Raw genomic sequence first — 25,232 nt, 5'->3', positions numbered from 1 at the left:
ACATTACAACGTGTGAGAATTTAACTGGATAAAAACATTTGCACATTCAATGATTTTATGTGGCTATTACAGGTAGTAATGTAGGACCCTGAATTGTTTATTTTACAGCTACATTTAATTGGGCATTTAATTCAAATTGAAGCTACATTTTTCATTTAATTTTCTAAGTCAATATTGAATAGAAAAAATTCAGAAAAACCTGCACAGCAATCATATCCACCTGTGGGATGTTCATTAAACCTTTTTGCTCTTTTTTTAGTCGTCACAGGCCCTTGACAAAAATATCTGGGTATTCAATTGTTAAATACTTGTATGTTGTTTGGGACCTTGTACAGTGCGTTATCAGATGTCTTTGTTGCAAACACTCGACTGCTACACTAATAAAAAGCTTATGGGAGATTTGAACCAAAATGAATTGTGGTGCTACAACCACACTGCTGACATGAGTATTATCAATCTGTGTTCATCGATATCAGTGACCCCTTTTTAAATTTTACTTTATGTCATTTGATCCATTGATAGCATACGAGTATTTCTAATACTGCTCCACATACTGCCAACATGCAACCATAGCGCTGTATCGTTAGAAATGGATCAGATGGCGTGTTTACTGTGCTGTATTTTGTAAAAAAAAATTTTTACAACTTTGAAAAAGAGTCATGAATACTTCACTTCAAATAATTTCATATTGATTGTTGCTGCAGGGGTTCATTCTGCTTCTTTATTTTAGCAGATGGATGCAGTTGGATCAGCATAATTCATACTTAATGGATCTGTGCAATGAATGAATCATTACACCCCTATTGATAGTAATTAATTTTATTAATATTTAATGACTGACAAGAAAATGGGCTCATGTGGGTTTAAGCAGTGAAAAGTTGTAGTTCAAAGGGTTCAACTTGTAAGTCATGAAAGACACACAAAAAAACAAAAGACAAAAACAAATGAATGTGTAAAATGCATAACTATTTAGATTCATTATTCTTTTCTTTCTAAAACACACCAGTTGCAAACCATTAGCAATAGATTAATTAATGTATAACTAATATTTAAAAATGTAATGAGTTTAGGTAGTGCTTTATTGCACAGGATCAGATCATTTGTACACAATTTACAATCCTTTTTTAGCATTTTTATTACCTGTGTCTTTGTCTGCAATCAGCTGGTGTCTCTTAGTAGTTTATCAAGCTTAAGCTAATTAGTTTGTTAACAGAACGAAATTTTAAATGTCAGTTTGACTAAATGAAGGTGTAAAAATAGACAATGTATCTTTAATGTTGTTTGTGAAATTCTATCTTAAATTCTTTCCCCAAAAGGCACAGTTGTCTATGGTTACAGAAGACGCGCACACGCACACACACACACACACACACACACACACACACACACACACACACACACACACACACACACACATATAAACTGCAGAGATAATAATTCAGTAGTTGTTAGTCATGTCAGTTTGAATGAACAAATACATTACCTTGAGTGCAAAAACTAATAATAGCTGTCTAATTCATATTAAATGGTAATGACTGCTTAACTTGTTTACGATTGACTATGAGTGAAGAAAGTGAAATATTAGGAAACTAAAAACTGATTACAGGTATTCTCAAACAATAATAAACTGTTAAATGGTCATGATGTTACAACAAATAGCACAAACAACATAGATCAGGACAGAGACTGTGTATGCATCACCAGTCAACCGTGACAAGCAAAGTTCCCAGTCCTGAATTGTACCCATAATAAATCCACAGAATAATAAGAGCATAATAAGAGAAGCATATCTTCTGCCCTATATAAAGAATTTTTTGTCTCCCTCTGCACCAAACAAAGCTTCAGAGGCCTGCGGCTAATCACTGCCCTTTACCTGTTGTCATTCATCTAGAAGAGTCAATTGGTCTGCTTCTGCAGGGTGCAGAGGTAATTATGATTTGGCTATGACTTGCATTTGGCTCTATTGTCTGACTCTGTGGCACACATGCTGGGATATTGGGGAATTGAAGCTCAAAGCTCATTCAGGAGAGTTCCACTTTGACTACACCACTCAATGTTCCCCGAGAGAGCTCTGCTACTAACTAAACAAAGCTCAGCCAAGATGAGTCAAGATCATCACAGTGAAAAATACCTTCACCTATTTTTATCTTGGACTTGGAGTGCTTTATTTGTCAAAATATCACTTTCAATGCATCCTTAGAGGCAGAATATTTTCTCTTTCGTTGCTTCTGTTCCATTTATGGGTGATTGAAAAAGTTGCAAAGCAAGAAGAACAATTTCACAATATTGCTGTCTAGATAATTTTTCCAGATCTGCCTCTCTTCAAACTCAGAATTGTATTAATATTTAATCACATTAGAAATTGGATGAGGAATACAATTATGTAAGTAAATACACCTGTCCCATCAAGCAAGAAATTGAGAAAATCCCCCAGCAAGTAGCTTTGCTCTCAAGGTGAGATTTGGGAAATGAATGTATAAACTTGAGAAGATTTGGCAGCACTGTAATCCACATCCCTATTCATCTGGCTCCTCCGAATGTGAAAGGAGTTCCGTACAGATGGTGCATAGTTTTTTCCTCAAACTCCTGTTTATATTTGCCTCCTTTAACATTAGCTGGAATCAATGTTAAAAAAAATTTACACATTTTATATGCAGTAGAAGTAACTAAATTGTCCAGAAGATGACTTCTCAGAAAAATGAATATGGATTTATTGATCAAGAACTTGTGGAAAATATTTCACATTTGCTCATCTGTAACTCAGCCAGGTGCAGACCAGTGTGGGCTAAATAAGATAAAACCCAATGCAAAGACGGGAATTAAAGTGCAACTACACTTATTACATTAGCAATGGATCACATGATGTATTATCATCCAGCTCTGCTTTAGAGGAAGTTTCAGCTCATTGTTTTGATTTAAATGCACCCCTCCTGCTCTCATCTCTCACCTGAATTGTTTCCAATCTAGTAGAGTATTTAGCAGCTATTTTATTACAGTAAATATCAGCTGTGCGGTATTTCTGCATTTGCTCAATTTGTAAATAGGCAATATATTTCCTATCTAAACTTAAAGGTGGTAATATGACTTTATTGTAATTATAGTGAGTTTCCACTGCTCCCAAGTGGCAAAAACATGAGCTTGTGTGAGTGTAATGGGATGGAAGGGTTCAGGGAGAGGGTTAAATGAAGAGATGTTTATAAAAGCTGTTCTTATTGAGCTCATACAGTTCATACAGGTTTTTTTAGAAGAGTGGAAACTCTGGTTAAAAGATGGATATGTTATCAACAAGCAAATATTGACCTTGAAATTATCCCTCAATATTAAGAGATGAGAGAGATTTGAGAGTATTGTGTCTTGGAAATTAAGTTTGAAGTATGAGGTTGAAAGGGTGCTGAATTTGCTGCTTTGTATTTGAAAAATAAGTTTAAACTGTTTAACCAACGGGGAGCTCAGATTGGATTTGCTGAAGAATATTCTGAAAATTGTTTGTAATATTTTAGTTTATTTTGTTTTGGCTTTCAATTATATATACATTTCTGCATCTATTAGGAGAAAATGTGGTATGTAGTAAAGAGAGTGCTGTTTGTAAGGTGATGATCCATGGTGAAGCCGAATAACTTATTCATTACCGGCACCACAGCTGAAGACATTCAATAAATAAGCTCTGGTGTATGGGAGAAGAGATGTGATTTGACTTTAATGCACTAAACCTAAATAATTAACAATAAATAAATGCAAATAAACATAAATTGAAGATAAACACAGCCATATAATGTATTTATATGAGGACTTTTCAGTAAAAAATTTGCCCCAGTAAATCGAATCAACAGAATGTGTCAAGCCTCAAGCCAAGCAACTCCTGGGAAACAGTGCAGTGTAAACTTCCTGTGCAGAGGTGCACTTCCTTCCTACTGTCACTGAAGCACGAGGAGGATCTGAAAGATGACGGATGGGGGCTCTCAGTTCCTTCGTCTGGGTCGAGTCAAGATCCGTGACTGCCTCTTCATGATGAGCCCATGCCTGCCCCACCTCACCTTCCCTGTAATGAAAGACTGAGGTAGTGCAGCTGTGTGGAGGCAGGGGGTGTATAATCAAATCACACAGGATTACGTGTCACATTTGACCTGTATGCACCTAGCTGCTACACCCACAAGAGGGATTCAATCCACAGAGTTGTCTGAGAAAAGGAGAAAACAAATTCTCTGCCCTGCTCCCTTTTTTCTGTTTTCTCTGCATTTCTATCTTTCTTACACATATTCTTCCTGCATCTTTCGCTCTTTCTTTAGCTGTGACAGTCTCCCTTCATGTGGGAAGGGACTGTTAATGAATGTGGATGTGCATGTGGGAAATGTGTGGGTTTCCACCACAGATTTCTCTCTGAGTGACAGAAGCTCGACAAGGCTTTGGAGGCTGGCTTAAGAGTTAAAAAAAAAAGCAAACAAGGAACAGCTTTTTTCCAGATGGCCACTGCAAAATAGAGCAAAATATATTCAGCAAGTTTGTGGAGGCAGAGCTTGCCTGAAGTACTACAAGCCATCTTGAGCAGAAATGCTGTTGTCTGAGGCAAAACAGTTTTATTTATATCAAAAAACAAAACTCCTAGGATGCAACTCGGTCTGTTGGATTTGTAATGGGCCTCGTTGTTGGTCACAGCACTCAATCTGTGTTTGCAAAAGTGTCAAATACCAAAGAGAAACATCCCAGTAAAAGCTAGCGGGCCTGAAGCATGAAGAGGATACAGTAAATGTTTATTTTCTCGTTCTTCCCGGTTTGTGAAGGGTGCTCCCATCAACCTCTGCTCTAATCTATGAGTATCTGGTATGCACTCCAAACTAAATTGCCGTTTATTCTATTTTGCTGGTGTCAAAGCCTCAGCTTGGTGCTGAATGCTATCAGGGGAATGAGGGTCCCAGGATGCTCAACTCTGCTGCTGACACAACACTATTCCTGAAAGACCCTCTGCTTGATTTACCCAAGCAAACTGTCACAGTAATTGTGTAGATTTATATCAATGGGAAAGAGCTGACGAGGCCCCGCAGCTATCAGATGTGACAGACTTAATATGTGCTCAAATGTTGCCTGCCACACTAAAGGCTTGCAGGTTGACCAGTTTTACCCGGAATGTTCCACCTCAGGTGGTATTGACCGAGCCGTCATTTTTCACTTCTGCAAATCAAGTGTGAAGTGGAACTTTGAGATTGTGAAATTGTGCTTTTAATAAACTGGATTCACTTCAAAGCATGTTATCACACTATTTAGCTTTTGCTTTGTGAGCCATCTCAGAAGATATGGGGGAAAAAAAGACTGACAGGTGGTTTGTGTTTAAGGGCTGGGGCATCGCTGTGCTTTGAAACAATATCCTTTAGCCCCGATCACAGCACGCTGCAAAACCCAGGCAGCTATGCTGCACAGTATGTCAGCAAAGCACTGGGGTTGATAATGAAGGTTATATGATGATAAAGTTGATTTGTAAGACTTTACAATTAGGTACAAAAAATACTGGGTATAATGAGAGTAATTAATGAATAGTTCAGCAGACAATGATGCTGTTAATTATTAGTGGTTACAGTAGATTGTTAATGTATAGTCATTATAGAATAAAACATTACAAGTGCATGTTACAATACTATGCATTCAAAAGACTCTTTCTTAACAAGTTAATAAACTAATTACTACTCATACATTTTAATTTAATTACTACTGATTCTCATTATTTAAATAGTTATTTTAAATTTAATATATGGCAGTTTTTCCATCATTTATTCTCAGTCTCCCATTTCTTCCATTTCCTCAGCGGCTCAGTTGGTAGAGTGGCCGCCTACCTCTCTTTCTCATGCACAAAAAACCAAAATTTTCACATTTAGACAAAACTTAAGACAACAAAATGACAAATAAAGTTAAACAGGTGAACTTAAAAAAAAGAACAAAATCACATTAGAAGAAAGTAATTTGGGATAGAGCCTTTTAACCGTTACCACCTGCGATTCGGTTGTAGAAATGGGTAAGTGGTTACAGATAATGGATGGATGCATGTTTTGTCTGATATAAAAAATATGAAGGAAAACAGCTGGGTTTCATAGTGTACCATGTTCTTTGAATGTTATCATCCTATTTAATGACCATAGCATATCTACAATTACCATTGAGCAGATGCTATATATATCTGATGTATACGTTATAGTGTAAATAGGTGAGCTCTTATATCATTGTGACCGGAGCATCATCACTGTCGTATAAAGTAAAGCAAAGTTCAGGTGATTGGCAGGAATGGCAAAACTCAAGACATCTGTTTTTATAAATAGGTTTATTGTGTCCCTAAGTCTAACTAAATACTTTTTTCCCCAATCAGTAGTTTGATTAGGGGAAGTTTTTGTCTTCTGAGCTTTTTGTACTGATGTATCACAGTAAAGAGTGCAGACTAGTCTGTCACACTGTGCTGTGTTTAGCTAAATGTACAGAGACAGAAACAAACATCTACTTATAGGCTGACAAGTTTCATAAAAAAAAACTGTGTCAGAATTCACGTCACCGTTCTTTAGAATTCGTGATCCACCTAAAACTGACTGAAACCAACCACAACAAACCAAACAAAAATGTGAAAAGGTTAACTTATCCGTCAAATCTTTCCCCAAATTGTGAAAAAAAAAACAGCAGTTGTGTTCCCACCTTCAGAAACTATTAATGGTACCACGCCATGGATGAGAGAAAAACACAGGATGGCATTAAAGTAAAGAGCCGCTGTGACTGAGTGGGCTGCCACTAACACACACGTTTTTAGCGGGAGGGGAAACCGGAGCACCCAGAAGAAACCTACACAAACACGAGGGGAACATGCACACTCCACACAGAAAGACCCTGTCCGGTCCAGGGATTGAACCACTCTTCCACCGTGCTGCTTGTTAAGCTTGCCAAGAAATGTATAAAGTCCTGAGGCTGCCAATATTTGAGAAGCTTCACTTACTGCATGTGTTATTTAACCCCTCCCTTGTGGCCCCTAAAACTGGATCAATAATTGCTTTTTTTTAAAATCACTGAGACGCTTCCCACAGTTATGTTTCAGCTTTCAGAGAAGAAAAACTTGTATCGCTGAGTTTGAACATTTGAGTTTTTATTGATCATTTTAATGAAGTTTTCCCCTTGAAAGAAGCTTTTATTCATAACAGAATGCGATGGGGCCCAGACATGACTTTCAGATGCTATTTAAAGGCCCCCTCTACTACAGAGTGTGTTTCACTTATTGATGGTTGACTGCAAAATAATGTAAGTGGTGAATGCTTTCATTTTGAAATGGATATTATTGTTAACAATCTCCATACAGTAACTAAAACTATTATTCACCTGTACTCATGTTTAGTGAGCATCACTCAGCAACCTGGCCATGTTCATGTGTCTGTGCTGTTGTCCAAAAACCCATCAACAAGACACAATGATCCATTAGGGGACAGCTGTCTTCGTTCCAAACTGCTAGGACCAAAACCTTTCGACAAATGTTGCAGTGTTTGCGCTAAAGAATGGGAGATCGTGTGTTGCACATGTACAGTTGACGCTTCCTTACTTCAGACTTCAGCTGTACCAAATTATCGCAATTCAGAGCATTTAAGGCAACAATGTTCAAAAAAAAAGTCCTGCCCAGTGTTTAGGATTAAAAGTAGGTCATCCAGTGGAGCGGTGTGTATGCCTAGAGGTAATTTATTTTGAGTTTAAGTGTCTGTACGAGGATTGTTGAAAATATGATTAATGAAAAAAATGATCAAAGTTATCCTTTAAATGGGGGGATTTAAGTTTAATTTTAAAAAACAGTTCAGACACAAATTATTATATTAAGCTGAGTATTTTTGTCCTAAAGAGCCGGTTTTATGGAGAAATAAGCTTTGGCGTGGATTAGGTGACAGTGGGGGTCTATCAGCCCAGAAAATTACTGAATCTCTGTAGTGTGTGAGACTGAACAACAATCACACCTGTTGTGATCTCACACCCAAACATTAATCAGGCACGAGAGGACAACCTCACCGCTGCCTGAAGGTGCATAGGGTGGGACGGAGCATATATGAGTTCAGTAAATGTTGTTTGCATTGCAGCTCATTAAAACAAGCACTGCCTTAAACACAGTTTCTTTCTGTTGCTCGGCTGAAGCATCAAATACAGTATGTCTGTGCTACAGCTGAGTGAGCTGTCTATGTTTATAGACTTATTTTGTACATGATGGCACAGTTAACAAAGTCTCCTTTACATCCAGGATCTGGCTCCAGTTTACAGATCGCTATAGATCAACTGTCACATCCCACACCATGATTCAGGTGAAGGTGTGGAGTCAGAGAGGGTGCATTATTTATTAGTGTGCTCATGAGTTATGCAAATTATATGGTAATAGCTTCTGAAACAGCCTCCTGGAGGACAGATGGGAATCTGGGTTATTTGTAAAGATGGACTCAAAGAAATCTGAACAACCGTGGGTGAAAATGTCATAGATACAGTATGTTTAAAATACACTCAGTAGCTTTAAAAATAAGTCAAAAGGGGCCATAACACCAGCTCTATAAAAATGCCTGGAGGGGATTGTAAAACCTCAGTCTTTGCCTTCTTCTTCTTTGATTTTTGTAAGTCCAAATTCTTTTCATTTCATAAGGGTGATTCTTTCATTATGCTGCTGTTCAGTCATCTCAGCTCTTGTTTACTGCGGCGGTTGTCGAGTGCGTGGCTGCAGGCTGGGGAACAAAAGCAGAACGAAGGTACTTGAACTCTATTTGATACTATATTTGAAAATAGGACTGAAAAATCCACATTTACAGTATGTAGGTACACGTTGTAAACTTTTTTTCCCCCATGCAAACTTTATGTATCAAAGCATAGTAGGAATTGTGACAGCGGTGAGTCACTACAGCCGTTTCATCAGTACAGTGTAATTTATTCAACAGAGGCTTTGTCTTTCCAAAGGTGGAAAATCCATTTGTGGTTTTCCACCTTTGAAAGAGGAGCAGACACACAGACAGACAGACAGACAGGGGAGACATCTGCCTTGCTTTTAATGTGTATCACAAATATTTCAGTAATTCCACTCCACCTGAAACTTCCCTCCCCTTTAACACACTCTCAAATTACAGCAAAGGCAAGAAGCTGGGACTCCTTTCCTTGCAGAGCGTTAGTATTTTCCCCAGCTGAGAAGATCGGAAAGATTGCTCCCGTGGGTTTGCATCATGGAGGCCAGCAGCCAATCCAGCAGTCAACAGATTCTCTGGAAAGATGTGAGTACTTTAAAAAAAAATATTATAATTTATTGAGCTTAAATTAACGTCATTTATTATGTTTTTAAATACTTTGAAGAATTTTAGGTCACTGCAGTGTCAAGAAAACCTTTAAAATTTTACGGCTCAATAAATTAAGTGTAGGTGGCAGGAAGAGTAGTTTAAGAGTAGTGGAAAAAATCCTGTGATATGAGAGTGTAAGCTTTAAGTAAAATATGTCAGAAGTCTGTCTTTTCTGAAATCAAAAAGGCGTGCTGCTTGATCTCTGGCTGAGTGATCTGAGCTTTCTCAAAAAAAAAAAAATCCATCTAATTTCTTTTGGCTTTTCACCTTTCTCTTTTATTTCCACTCTCAAATTCGGTCTCACCTCAATCATTTCATTTGGCTTTAAATCTAGAATATCTTCGCCTTTTAGATGCAAGCAGCATTCAACTATATACCTAGAATTGCATGTGCAAAATAAGCTCATTTCCTGCACAGGCAACTGCTTCTGCACATATGTGGTAAGTGATGGATGGAGGATGATTAGAATTAAGAAATCACCTGTGGCTTCTTATTTCAGAGGATTTTTCACAGGAATTCAGATGCTTGTATGAGCTGCCATTGTGTGATAACCCATGCATCTGCTTCTTGGTTGTGTAGGCTACTTCTGTGTCTTTTTGTGTTGTTTACTTGGGGAAGTGCTCCTTCTTTGCATGATAACAGCAGGGGGCTCCAGGCACTGTTCCTCACAAAGCTCAAGAGGAATTGCCTGGCTGATTCTGAACTCCTAAACCTTTAAACACTAGTTGGCGGGTGCTGTGCACTCAGACTGCTCACTCTGTCTCCATCCCTGCCTTTATTTCTGTCTCTCTGTCTGTCTGTCTCTCTGACTGTCTGTCTGTCTCGGATTCCCACCTTCTTCTTCTCAGTACTCGTTATTCAAAGCACAGGCAGAGAGGTTTGTCCTCAAGTTAAGTTTCCACTGCTTATGCAACCTGCCACAAGAGAGCAAAGGATTTCAACCACCTTTTTTTCTACTTCACTCAGAGAAACTCACAATGTAAGGAATTTCTGGCTGTCTGATTATACACTCTGTTTTTTTTTTTTATCATGCCTCAGGAATGTACAATACTTTGATGTGCCTCACACATAGTGACAAGGTAGAATCTATTAATAGCAAAGTCATAGTTAGATTTTTAGGCAGATATCTGGAATAATGTGTCCTCTGTCTTTCCTAAAGTCAACCTGCTAATGCGTTTACAGTACCACCAGAAATCTAATCCATTTTCAGCAAGCACACAGACTAAAACCAGGGCACAGTTTGTGCATTAAATTATTGCTAAATCACATTTCTCCTTGTTATATTAAACAAGCAAATCTAAAATCTAAAATCTGAAAAATTAAATTTAAAAAAATTATAATTTCAACACATTATATAAAGAAGCCAGCATGTAAAGTTCTTCCCAATCTACTGAGGCATAACTACTTTAACAAGTCAGCCACAATAAAAAAGCAAAGCTGCTTTATCATCATTTTAAAAGATAGCAACACAAATTTTGCTAATTGAAGTTAGTTTCTTTTTTCTTTCTTTTTTTTTACATATCTGCTTTTCTGTTGTCCTCCGAGACCTTCAAAAGTGGTCCAGTGTGAATGAGAAGCTTTCATTTTCTCCCTGCTGGAGCCCTAGTGGAACAAAAGCTTGTCTTTATTAATTTGTGGCCTTAAGCTCTGGGAATTGACTACAGCAGGCAGAGTTTTAATTTGAGGAAAAGTTTAATAAATGTAACCTTTCTGTGGCACTCGTAACAGTCTGTTCTTCCCTGTGCTTGCCATGAGGATGGAGTTATTTTTGCCATTAGTGAACTCATTGGTGGATAAATTCTTCAGTGGCCAAGTCAAAGTTGCGGGAAAAGCGGGAAAGCGGGAGATTTTGGGATTTCTGAACCCCTTATGAAATGATCTGGCAGATATGGCAGTGACTGACTGGTCTTCTCTGTTTAGTGTGCAGCCCAAGCTCATGGGTATTGTAGTATTTTGAGCAGGAAACAGGAAACAAACAACAGTTGAAGTCCAACATTGTGTCGTCTACCTTCAGCTTTATCTTCTGTACTTTCCGTTCTTGTTTCTGTCATACTTACGATGGCTGCTAGAGGTCACCTAGAAAGAAAGATAACCCTCTGTCGTTCAATACAACTAAGCCGTAAGGAACCAAAGCTTTTGTGGGCAATGTAATTGCATACAGATTACGTTTCTATTATCATTATGAGCATATACTGACCAGTAATGTAAATGTCAAGTCACATAAATGTTGAACATATTAATGAAATGTTCACACACAACATATTTTTCCTGCTAAAATATCCAGTTTGCCACAAAACAGACAGTTTGTCAGATTAGAGCATTATGTTTTTATGGTGTGTTCGGGCACTGACAGCATTTTGTATAAGCTTTCTTATTTTCTTACTGTAACCAAAGTGCTTAGCTCAACCATAGCCGTGTACTTTTTACACCTGTATTCCGTCCCAGACACCTTGGTGCAACATGACTTCCTTTACAAAATATAGCACTTCATTTGTTAAAAAAATATATTGCATCCGAATGTAATCATTCACTTATTATGTTCCCTTCAGATGCGTAAAAACATTAATAGTTTAGTTGCACGGGAAACGGGGTTAAATAAAACATATTTATGGCTCATAAAATGCTGCTTGCACAGATGACCAATAGGGTAATATTTATAGTCTCTATCACAACCATAAATACAGCTCCAGCAGCACTTGGTTTAACTTAAAGACTGAAACAGAGAAAAACAGTTTTGCAATACTTTAGTTAGTTTTTAAAGTATTAGTAAATCCAGTAGACTGCACACCAGAGCATTTAACGTTTACAGATAAACACATTTTATTTCACCAAAATGTAAACATAACTTGTCTTATAGGGAGTAAGGTGATGTTATAGACCACAAATTGATGATCAGATATGTATTTTATCAGGCTCACTGTTTTCTGTCTTTAATCTAAGCAGATGTGAAAACAGATGTAGGTGTGGTATCGATTTCCAATCTAACTGTCAAAAAGAAAGTGTATTTTCCCAAAAGGCCAAACTTTTTTTTTTAAGCAAGTGTTTATCAGTTCAGCTGTAAGGCAATAAAAAAATTAATAAATAAAAATTTATTAATGAAAACCACATGTAATACTGAACTAGTATATTGTTTGCAGGTTGAACTGGGAAAGGAGAAGAAGGCTAAGTACCAAACCTACCAGCGAGTGGCTCTGGTTCTGGCTCTGGTCTTCCTTGTGTTGGCCCTCTGTGTTTTTAGCCTGAAGTATCTGTGGAGCCCCAGTCGAGGGAAGGTAAGATTAAATATCACCTCATTGTTTGCCAGTAATCAGGCTTATTGCAACTGCCTGTGGTAAGTGTAGCCTTGATGAGAGACAGATGAAAGACACACTTAGTTCCCACAAATGATACAGGTTACATCAAAGAAAAAGAAATACACAAGTAAGGTAAATGCACAGACAAAGGGCAGATTCTGCAGTCTATATTGTATTCTGCTAGATTAAAAGATATGTGGGTTTTTGGAATCACAGCTGTCCAGTCGTGAATTCTTGGACCGAACCACAAACCATTTTTTTATTTCGCAAACAGTGGACCGTTGCATTCATCTGGTTTCTGCTCACACTGAAAGCATCTTCACACAATGACCCTGATAAATCAAAGCTGACCCTGTTGCAGGTGACCAGAGTGGCTGCAGCAGGACTGAAACCTCTTGGCAATGTAATTGGGATAAACTCATATGGCAATTCATCTTGTAAGATCCAATTCAGTCTCACTTGATGGAGAACATTTTCACTCTGTGCTTTTCCCTGATTTTTCCAAAAGGCCAAAAAAGCTAATTTACTCAAGCTAGAAGGAAAAATACATCAATAATTTCACATCTCGAAATTGGATGCTCTATACATTCTGAGTACAGTTGGCAATGGGAAAGAATGATTAAAATGAAATGATGGCTAGAAATGAGCACATATTTTTCAAAGCTGAATGCATAAGTCTGCTTTGTGTGCACTGCAAATGCCATGAGGTGAACAGAGGTAAACGCACCATGCAGAATGCTGTTTGCTGTTATACCAACATCTTTTGTTGTGGCTAATAAACATTTATTTTGAACATCCTTACCCACTATTCTTATATTTCGGCCTCCATTAAGCTGCAAATTTCAATCGCCAGCAGTCCCTTCTAAGCTCAGGTTAACCAAGGTTCATCTGTGCTTTCTGTGTAGACAGTATTGTCCACATTCTCTCCTTTCAACATAGATATGAATCACCTTTGAGCCATCTCCTTTGTCCTTGTTAAATATTTCATGCCGGAGGTAGAGCAGTCATTATTTCCACTTTAATAAGCTGTGATCATTCTCACGTGGCACAAAATGTGTTGATGGCAGAGGTTGCCCAGGCAATGAATATCAAACCTGCGGACCCTGGGTTTTGCTTTAATGGGGTCTTGAGGGGGAGGCTCTTTCTCTATCCTCCACATCAGTGAGTGAAACTGAGACACTTTAAAGGAGAATCACCTGTCTGTCAAATGGGAAAGAAGCTCCCTGAGACCCAGTAGGACAGTAAAACTCGGGTATGTGTTCTCAGCCAAACAGTCTGGGGACTATTCTGAAGGCACAGAGACTGATTCATGCAGCAGATACTGTAATTAGATTGAGGAATGGCTGAATTAGTTCTCCTGCATCCGTGTGACAGCCAGCATCTTGTTTGGCGAATGCGTGCTATTAGGTGCAACACAGCAGGACGCTTCTTGACTCACCAGCTAATCCTGAGCAGCGTCTGCCACCTACATGTATAGACTCTGGGCAGCAGAGCACAGAAACTGAAGCCAAAGGGAACATCGTGTATTTTAGGAAATACGTACTGTGTGGAGGATTGAGCAATGAGGAAGCATTCTGGTGACAACTATCCAGTTAAGTTCTCTGATCTTCCAAGTTAAAGTCATTAAACGTGAGCAGTGTACCAGTTTTGATACAATGGAGACAGGTATAATTTGTGTAACCATGGTTCTCTGGCTTTAATTATTTCCCCAGCTTCAAGTAACATGAAAACATTTTCAAATTGAGCTTACCTGGAGAGTCCATGGATGTGTGGTCTTTAAAATCACATCATGTTTGTATGAAGAGATTTCACTTCAGTTTCCCCAGTTGAATTAAATATTTTAAAAAAACATTAAAAAAAATCCAGATTATTATCACTCAACTCCTTTTGGTTTTATTGGCTGTGACAAGTCTCACCGTCCTCGTCAGCGTGTGCTCAAGCTTCATCAGGCAGCTGTTTTCAGTGAAAGGCTCTGATAAACTCAATGAACACTTTACCTGTCCAGCACCAAGAGGCTGCCAGGCAGAAAAAGCAACTACCTCATAAACACAGTGAAACATTTAGCACCCAAATAGTGAGATTTCCCCCTCCCAGGACCTGGTGGGAACCAACACGGAGCTAAAAGGAGAGATAATATTGGACTCGGATTTGCAGGTGACAGGAAAACATCAACAAATGAATGCCAGTCTGCTCTGTATCAGCTGGATGTGTGAATAGCCAATTATTTTCCAACACATTTGCCATAACAACTTTGTAAGCTGACAGTATATCACCCTGGTGTTTACAGCCACTAGTGCCAATTAATTTGCAGGTTTTATACAATATGTAGGATAGAGAGGCACTTCATCTTCTTCTTTTCCTTTGGGCTGTTCCCTTTCAGGGGTCGCCAATGCGAATGACGAGCCTCCATCTAACTCTGTCCTTTGCATCCTTCTCTCACACCAGTTAACTTCATGTCCTCTCTCACTACATCCATAAATCTCCTCTTTGGTCTTCCTCTAGACCTCCTGCCTTTGAGCTCCAACCTCACCATCCTTCTACCGATATATTCACAGTCTCTCGTCTCAACATGTCCAAACCGCCTGAATCTGGCGTCTCTGACTTTATCTCCAAAACATCTAACATGAGCTGTCCCTCTGATGTCCTCATTCCTGATCCTGTCCGTTGTCATCACTCCCAAATAGAACCTCAACATCATAAGCTCTGCTACTTCCAGCTCTGCCTCCTGTCTTTTCTTCAGTGCCACTGTCTCTAAGCAGAACGACATCACTTGTCTCACCACCGTCTTGAACACCTTTCTTTCATTCTTCGCTGATACTCTTTTATCACACAACACACCTGACACTTTTGTCCACCTGTTCCAACCTGCTTGCACTCGCCTCTTCACCTCTTTTCCACACTCTCCATTGCTCTGAACCGTTGACCCTAAGTACTTAAAGTCCTGCACGTTCTTCACCTTTGCTCCCTGTAACCTCACCGTTCCACTTGTGTTCCTCTCATTCACACACATGTATTTTGTCTTGCTGTGACTAACCTTCATTCCTCTGCTTTCCAGAGCAGACCTCCACCTCTCTAGATTTTCCTCCACCTGCTCTCACTACAGATCACGATGTCATCTGCAAACCTCATAGTCCACAGAGATTCCTGTCTAACATCATCTGTCAGCCTGTCCGTCACCAGAGCAAACAAGAAGGGGCTCAGAGCCGATCCTTGACGTAGACCCACCTCCACCTTGAACTCCTCTGTCACACCTACAGCACACCTCACCACGGTCTTACAGCTCTCGTACATGTCCTGCACGACTCTAACATACTTCTCTGCCACTCCAGACTTCCTCATACGATACCACAGCTCCTCTCTTGGCACCCTGTCATACGCTTTCTCTAAATCTACAAAGACACAATGCAACTCCCCATGATCCTCTCTGTACTTCTCCATCAGCATCCTCAAAGTAAATACTTAGGATAGAGAGGCACCGTCTTAACTTATCCATGGTAAAATGACATATTGTACTGTATGTCGAACTCCTGTTACAGTATTAAGGGGATTTTCTAATTTGTCAGCTGAAAGCTTCTAAATTCCAACCATAAAAAGTGGCTGCAAACAACATTTCCTGGCAATGTACTGTAAAGTAGCTACACTACAGAGCCCACATACTTGTAAAAAAAATGTAATAAAACAGTAAAACACAGGTTTATAACAAAACTCACTAACAAACACTTGCATTACTATGCCCACCACTTTCCATCCCACCCTTTAAACCAGTTCTAAGCACAGGTTACATAAGTATTTTGTGCTCGGCCAAACCCTCCTGGAGCCAAGATGATGTGCAAGTTTTGCTAGTGGATTTCTACAACTATGATAGAGTGAACAGAAGCCATACTGAGGTAGTAATTACTGAAATAGTGATTAGTACTAATAATAGTTTTGAAAGCAGCCTGTCATCTTGTATAAAAAAGATGCCATACAGTATTATTTGTGCAAGCAGCTTGGCGGCAGTGGCTCAGATGGCAGAGCGGCCGCCTACCGACCATAGGGTCAGAGGTTTGTGCCCTGCTCTTCCCGACCACATGTCCAAGTGTCACTGTGCAAGACACTGAACCCCCAACAGCCCATCCACATTCCCAGGGGTGCAGTGCCGGTCCCAAGCCTGGTAGAAACTGGGGAGGGCTGCATCAGGAAGGGCATCTGGCGTAAAAACTGTGCCAAATCAACATGTGGACAAATGATCCGCTGTGATGACCTTGAACTTAGAGAATAAGCCAAAAAGCCAAAAAAAATATAAAATAAATAATTATTAAGCAACTGCAATTCAGCAAATGGCCTTCTAACACTTTTCTAGTTGTGCCTAAACCTAATCAAACCTTTAACAACGCATTCTTGTGTCATAAAGGGTTTTGTTAACCATATTTGGACTCGCATTATATTGGTGACATGTCAACTCATAGGGACAGTAGAGTAGGGCCAAACAACACATAACACTTTAGGTTGGACTTGCTGTTGTTTGAGAGTGTGCAGGAACAAATTCAAAAGTTTGTAGAGAATATTGCTAATGCGGTCTCCTCTCAGTTTGAAATCTGTTATTACTGTTTTCTCCAGCTGTTTTGACACATTCTGAGTGGCTGAGAATGTTAGAGGTGCAAACTAGCTGTTAGACTCATATCATTTTCACAGTTAAAGTCTTAGTCAAAGGAAAAAGGTGGTGGAGCGCTCTAGGAAGTATAGTCCAACATTACATTCTGGTGGGGTTGAACAGTATGGTGCTCTACTTCCCCTTTTAATACAATGCATTCTTTGCTTTCAGCTGGACGTTTTTAAGCTAAGAATAGAAACCAAAGTGACAAATCTGAGAATCAACAGCTTTGGAGATAATAAGCAAAGAAAGCCCCAGGAAATGCGCTGAAAATTTGTTCTGCACTCGCAAATGGTTTACATGCTTAAATTGCTTTTATGCTCAGTCAGTGATGTAACTTCCTGACACAATAAACAATTACTAAAAGCTATCACTCATTTAAATTAACATGCACACGTTACACACTATACATATCACATGATACATAGCCCTTTGACCTGCGCATTTTAATTAGAAGTGAAAACCACAGCACAACTTCAGCCATGAACACTTGTATTCTCACAGTTCACCAAAACAACGTAACCTCATGCACCCGGCTTTGTATAAATAACCACAGAAAAGTAATTTGCTTTGTGCATTGTATTTCAATATGACATGATAACCGCTTGGGATCTTCTTTTAATTACCTGCAAACATATGTTGTTACAGAGGCCTGGGGAAGATACTTTAGCATCATTTTCTCTGCCAGTGTGTGTGTTTATGAGGGCGTGGTTGTGCTTGTACACGTGCAATTGTGTTTGCATCGTGTGTAGATTAGGTGCCCCTGCATTCTCTTTGGCTTACGGCAAACTTCTGTTTACTATGTGCTCATTATTGTTCTGGGCCACAAGTCTCACAAGGGGATTTTGCCTCCTTGTAAATTAATCCTCTGTTATTACCAGTTTGCATCAGCAACTCTGTGAAAAAGGAATCTGGCTGGCGAATCTAACAGAAGAGTAACAATAATTTGCCTTGACAAAATTATTTTTAAGGATGTTTTCAGAGAAAAAAGGAATAAAATGTGGATGTTGTCAGCCATAAATGATGTTTGCAGTGCACTGCATGCAAAATCTCAATTTTCATATGATTAGATTGAATATATTTGGTGCTATTTTTAATTCATGAACCACTTTGAGTGAGATTATCTGTGGACCTGCAGCCAGGCAGAGTAATTGTGAACCTGTAGACATTGTAAACCAGTTTTTCCAGGGGAACCTTGAATAGCTCACAGGTGCTTTTGGGCTGTATGGCAAAACTGCCTGAGAAATACATGAATGTCAGACCTGAGGAAAGTGCTCCATTATTCAAGCTGAAATTGCATTGCTCACCTTGATGCCTTTCCCTCTGCGGTCCCAAGGTAGCTGCTGAGTTGTCGCTCCTGATGGCCTCCTAAAGGCCTCACTGTCAGGACCTGCTTCTTTAATGAACAATGCTGCGCCTGCTGCTTTTCCACTGGTCACAGGTGTATGGCTTTTCAAGGCCGAGGCCCCTTTTGTTTATTTATTGCTCGCAGACTGTGTATACCCAACAGCCCCCTCAGTGTACAGATGTCAACATGCAACAGGGGAGGGAGACACAGGATATGATCATGATATGATTCTATCATTCTCTCATATGCAGATGCTTTTTTTCTTAGTTTCTGTCCAGGAAGAAAACAAGACTCTGACTCTGTTTGCCTACCCAGTCCCATATGGAGGAATTAATATTCTAGGGAGGCAACAGGACTTATCTAAACAGCTGGTTTGGCGGGACCTTTTGGGAAGCCTGCCCCTCAGTCTGTAATCTTTTCTGAGGCTCATTCATTCATTAACAGGCCAGTGTCCACCGGTGTTTCTCCCTGGCTGTTAAATTAGGCTGCTACAGGCTCCCATCTAAGATGATGCATTATGCCTTCTACTCGGGGATCAGTTAGGAGAGAGGGAGGGAATGCAGATCGAGAAAAACAAAAGAGAATCGTTTTAAATTGTTGCCAGTGCCTGAGGTAGGAAGGCTTCATGGGGGTTGTGGCACATTGCCTTTTTCCGGGACGGTGACTGCTACAGAGAGTGTGACAGCACGGCAAAGCCCACCGGGAGTTATTTATTGCGCTATATAGAATGTTAGTGCATCTGGGATTCTCTTTTAAGAAGCTTGGATAATATGGGTGTAGGTAAGATCAGCATCTTAATTGTAAGTGCTTCAGTTTGCCAACCCACCAGCAGCTCATGTTGAATGTACAGTGTGGTGGGTAAACAGACACAAATGCTCGCCTTTTTCTCCAGACTCTGTTTCTCTCTCCTCGCTGTCTCACCAGTGTGACTGCCAAGTAGACTCCTCTGCTCTGTTGAACAATTTAAAATGTGATTGAGCTTTCACATCCACTTTCACTCTCCCAGTAAGTCTGCGCTGCTTATAGCCTCGATGTGCATTCACAGCCACAATGCCGAAGCACAGAAATGAACAGCAAACTGGAAATACTCGGTTCATCTTTCTTTTCTCAATGTATCTGAGGCTGCAAATCAAAAAAGTTGCCATTATAGCACTACATAGTCTGATAAACCATAATTTTAGAAAGGAATAAATTTCGGTTTTGAAAAATGGCTATGTCACCGTGGTCTGCAATATATCTGTCAGCAATTAAAAGGTAGCAGTGACTTTTTGTGAGTGTGCCCCATTAGTCACCTTGCTCAATATGTTGAGGGAAGAAGTGTCATTTTAATTATCCTTGCTCTGTCTAACACTTCATGTAAACTAACCTTAGCTGATTAGCCTTCTTTAAATGTGAGAAAAGAAGAACGTGTGGCAGCTGCAAAAGCATCTAGACCTGCCATGCTTGTTTTGGCTTTTTTTTTTTTTATAGATCGATGAAATATACATGATAAAATCGGCAAAAACAGCACATGTAAAGGAAGATCTTTCATCCAGTGAAATTTCAAGTGTTTATATGGTAAAGTAAAGCCCGACAGAGCTGTAATGAACCTCATTAATGAAGAGAAATTCATTCCAGGTGTAATGAATCCATACAGTAGGTCACTGAATCAAACATGATGTGCTAACATACTGAATAATGCAGCTAGTCGGCTGATCCACTGTGACTTAATTCCGCTATCCCTTCAGTTTCACTAGTCGCAGTTTGGGAAAAAGAAAAGCAGGTGACATTTTACTAGAGCAAGTAAAATAACAGGGTAATATAAATATTTATCAAACTCCAGTCCTTATTAATCCTTTATTGAATCTACTTACATGTACAAGTGCAGTGTTTTGATTTTGTGCAACAAAATTTACACAGTAACTTTTTGAGCCCTGTAAATACCACAGTTGGACACTGACATTAATAGAAACTACTACAGTAATTAACTATCAAACTGAAGCACAGATATTCTGCTGAGCTGAAGCTTTGTACAGCTTTCACCACATACTGTATCACGGCTCTGAGACATTCATTAACTCTGTCCTCACTCATTTTGATCCTCACTGGGGGGTTAGGGGGGTGCTGCAGCTGCACAAGTGAAGACAACAAAGTGAAAAAAAAAGAAAAATTCTACTTCATCATTCAGGGAGAGTCAGTTCTAAAAAATCTCTGATGTTTTGCACAGTGTGCGTCACCTGACCTGGAGGTTGCCCTGCGACAAGTCACAGAAGCTGATGGGTCCCAGGATACGACATAACACAAGCAGGAGGCTGTCACTGAGGACCCATTTATCCTAAACAAAAAGACTGTAGATGCACATGACACTTCAGTATCCTATGGTTTATTCATTAACTTCTGAACATTTAGGCCATGTTTGTTTACATGTGATAATTTTTTGTTTGTCTATATCACTGGTTTTGTGTGTAGAGTCAGAGGGAGGTTAGCTACACACAGAACATTAATGACAGATTGCATAAGGAATTTGTTTGGCCGCAAAGCTAAACAAATCTGGGTATTGTACCAACTTGGAACCAGAACTAAAGCAGAACAGAAACCATCCAAGAAGTGCAATAAAAAACCATTCACTACTGAAGGTTCCCTGTACAGACAAACACAGCTAGTTTTGACAGCATGCATGAGTTCATTTGCTGCCGTGTAATGATTGCTGTTACACCTTTGCCTTTATACCGCAAGAAGTCAAAAATGCCCACTGTGATAACTATGAATCTGATTCCTTTAGGGCAAAAACAGGCCAGATTAGCAAGATTTATTCATAAAACACGACAATATGGAAAGTGCAAGACGGACATCTGACAGCAAAACAGCAAATAAAGTTGTAAAGCTCAATAAACACACGTCATGCGAATCATGCTCCAAAATTCACTGTATAAATAAAACATTTCCAATTCTCCTGCACAACAGGATTGGTAGCACTAATGTACTGTGCTAATAAGCAGCGCTGGTCGAGCACAGTGTGTCCATGTTGTTGGCTCACTTGTTTCTCTTTGTCAGTGATTGACATGCAGTGTGTTGTCATGCTTGCATGCCCAAAGAGCTGCCTAATATTGAAAATGCGTTGTATTTTACAGCATTTAATGAAGTATTTGGGAGTTTTTCTTTCATGTTGGACGTGCGGTTAACCAGCACACATCACCCCGAGTATGATAGATGACAGCCGCTCCTTGGCCGCTGTGTCTCATTTGCCCAGAAAATGTGCTTCACTTTGTCAGCTGATGGTGATAAAGCCTGTCAGGTCCTTTTTCCTGGTGTTCATGGTGGCAGCGGGATTGACCCACTGACCTGCATGAGCTGCTACAGCATGGATGGATGAAATGGAAGTTGTCTAATTTTTGTTAAAATTGGGAAGGGGATGATGGTTGTTTTGATTTTTCTGTTCCTCTCCCCAGTGTGAGCAAAGCTGTGTCGTTTTTAGAGACATGGCTTTCTTCTAACCAGTTACAACAGGGGTCTCTGACTCCTTAAAGTACTGTGTGTCCTCTGGGCTTTTGTCTCTCACCGAGATAATGTTGGGCTCATTAGCTGTCTGGCAGGAACAAATAATAGCCTGGATGAAATGTTGTGGGGTTTAATTAACAACAGCGCTGTCATACACTACATATTAATATCAAAATTCATTCCTGTTGAGAAACAGATTTTCACTGTTTCACTTTATTTTGGGAGCTGGAGTTTGGCCAAATAAACATTTTAACATATGCTGTATGACTTTATGAGTTTACACCTGTAAAATGGAATCGCTGGATAATTAAACTGTACAGCCATTTAAACAAGGCTACAAAACAATTTTATTTCTTATATTTGTTGTTGTAATAACTATTAGCGTACGTCACAAATTTATGACATTAGGGTTCTGACAGATATATTCTAAACCTCAGGTGAGGAAAGTAAAGTCCTGATTGTCATTTAGACCTGTGCATGCAAAAGGTCACTGATGCTCTTAATACCCTGGCCTTCTCCCCAGTGTGCAGGTACCTGTTTTCATCTGATATCACCTGAGACTCAATCATCTCTCTGATCTCCTGTGATTTTCAAGAATATTACCGTCTCCTGATAGAAACTGTGAATCCCATTCACACTCAGTGCACCGTACAGTGCTCATAATATTTTATGGTATTATGATATTATTATTATCATGTTCATGTTATAGTTGATTTAAGCTTTGTTGCTCCTAGCTTAGTTTTTGACCTCAGCACTCTGTATGCTAATCTCTAGTCACACAGTGTTTCCAATTCAAACCTTCACGAAAAAGTGGTAGGTTGTGCCTCCATTGGTATTCTCATGATCGTTGAGGTTTCTGCTGGTAAAATATTGTATTTGGCCAAGACAAAACCAACATTTCCAGAGTGTACCGTTTCACTCGTCTTCTTTATTTTCTTCTCAGTAGCTAAAGCTACAATGGTGGCACAAGCCAGAGCCATGGCTGGTGCAATCTGTCGTAATGTTGAATTAGACTGCTGGTTTCTCCTCAGACGTCTGCGATGACGAGAATACATTTGAAGTTGTAACATGTAAAAGGTAAAAAATAAAGTCCATTTTGACTTTTCCCATCTAATTAGAAGACACCATAGAACCAATCCCAGAGTATGGAGCCCTGAGGAATACAGTATGTTGCTTCTTTATATTTTGTAACTGCCAGGTTAAGAAGAATAAGCGTTCAACAAGTGTCACAAAAGTAACATCCAGTATGTTGATGGTCAATGTGACTCACCCCTCTAGCTGTTGTAATTATGACAAGAGCAAAGTAATAAATCGAGTAGAGTTATTATGGCTTGACAAAGCCCACACAGACACAAAAATTCACAAAAAAGACTCAATATACAATGTGGAAAATCAAGCTAGTGGTAGCAAGACTCTTTTAATCAATCCATGGTGCTGCTCCCAGCCCCCTTATCAATCAATCGGTCCTTCTCAGATTAGTTTAAAGAAGAAGGTTAGAAATTATTATCTCTGCACTGACGCTAGATTGTTAGAAGAGTCTGGCTTACAGAAGCCTTTGAAAGCAACTGCCGTGGGTGCGTGTCTGCGTGTGCACGTGTGTTTGGGTGGGACACAGAGGGAAGGAACAGGGACATTCGGTGGTTGGATATAAATTTCCAGAGAACACCCAACAAGTCCTCCAACCTAAATGCCCACATGAACTTCGCCTGTCCCCCCCAAAAAAAGAGTCATCGACTGGATTTAACTAAGCAATTAGGTAAAAACCTTCCACTGGATAATTACTTCAGTGATTAATATGTCTCAGCTGGCAACAAGTTATTCAGCCCTAACTGATGCAATGAGTAGCTTCTAATTTCTTAATAAACCATGTCAGGAGACATATCCTGTGAACGTGGAAAAGATGTAACTCCGCATCAGAAGGGACAAATTATTTTATTGGTCCTCAGCAAGCAAAGCAACCAAGCAAGTAGGTTTCTAAAAGTACTCAAACTGGGCTACTGGACTGTCCAGCACATTAATAAAACCTGGAATGATGGTTGTGAACCATCATCTTCGAGGAGGAAATGTGCTCCAACTGTCCAATCATTAAAACATGATCTCTGTGAAAAATGTATGCAACTCTAGATGGAAGTTAATTTAGTAACATTGCATAAGCTCATCAAAATGATACCACAGCAAATTTGTGCTAAAATCAAAGCTAAGACGATCCAATTAAATATTAGAGTGTGACTTTTTTGGGGGGGCCAGGCAGTGCACATCGTTGTCACTATGCTTTCATGCGACCCACAGAAGTATTTGCTGAAACAGTTCCCTCGTGCCAGCAGGTGTCTGGTAAAATTGGAGCCATTTGACACCAGGCTCCAAAATGGTGCCTGCCATCTTTTACACTGGCACCAAAATAGTAGGTTACCTCCATCACTACAACTGTGCAGACATAGCAGTTTGATTGAGCTTAGGCTCAAAGATATCAGGGCTGAAATAAACATGTGTCCGTCTAGAAAAGACAATGTGCATAGGCTTTAAAATCAGTGCAGCCTTAATGTTACACAATTTATGTTGAATCACGTTACTTCCGAGTGACAACGATACAACAATAAACTAAATAGTAAGCTGTTTTACATTGAATGCAATTTCAGGTCTCCACAGGGAAAGTCCTCTGCTTTGTGTACCTAAAGCCACGAGATGTTCCCCACATTAAACTCTCTGCCCCTGCTACAAATGACATATGTACAGTAGCAGCATTTTACACAAGAAACTCGAGTGGAACAAACGGGACTGTTTGATGACCATTATGGTCTAAGTAAAAAGTCAATAGGTGACTTTAGTTTTGAATACTTGACCTGAACTTTACACCAGCATGTTGTAAGAGACCAGAAGTGACACTGACGAACATTCGAGAAGGGGCTTTTCATTGTTCTGTGTATTTAAAGCAAACAGTCCTCTTAGCCTACATGACTGAGAGCAAATATAATTTTCCTCATTTAGAGAAAATAAATTACATTGGCTGTTACTTCTGTTAATTTTCTGGGTACTAGCCATTTGCAAAATATTGGAAAGCATTATTTTGCCCTTGCAGAGTGTTTCATTTGCATAGCTTTCATTAGTGACTGACCAGGATGGGCCATGTAGGTCTGACAATAAATTGTGACCAAAATCTGAGTCAAATGACAATTCTC

General features: G+C 39.5%; 1 protein-coding gene across 3 annotated transcripts in view; it reads left to right on the top strand.

Annotated features, from left to right (window-relative positions):
- Positions 1 to 1,412: 1,412 nt before the first annotated feature.
- The window catches only part of tnmd (tenomodulin), a 57,147-nt gene continuing 33,327 nt past the window's right edge, over positions 1,413 to 25,232 (top strand). The window contains exons 1-3 of one of the 3 annotated variants that reach the window (XM_067519278.1): positions 1,424 to 8,729; positions 9,102 to 9,242; positions 12,443 to 12,577. In XM_067519278.1, coding sequence (XP_067375379.1) covers positions 9,195 to 9,242; positions 12,443 to 12,577 — 183 coding nt within the window. In that variant the 5' untranslated portion in view covers positions 1,424 to 8,729; positions 9,102 to 9,194. Of the gene's footprint in view, positions 9,243 to 12,442; positions 12,578 to 25,232 lie in introns of all 3 variants that reach the window. The other 2 variants (XM_067519280.1, XM_067519277.1) reach the window with 2 other exon arrangements.

The sequence above is a fragment of the Channa argus genome, chromosome 10, assembly GCF_033026475.1.
Source record: "Channa argus isolate prfri chromosome 10, Channa argus male v1.0, whole genome shotgun sequence".
NCBI classification, from domain to species: Eukaryota; Metazoa; Chordata; class Actinopteri; order Anabantiformes; family Channidae; genus Channa; species Channa argus.
The sequence above is the reverse complement of the archived record's forward strand: the minus strand, read 5'-3'. Positions and strand labels throughout refer to the sequence as shown.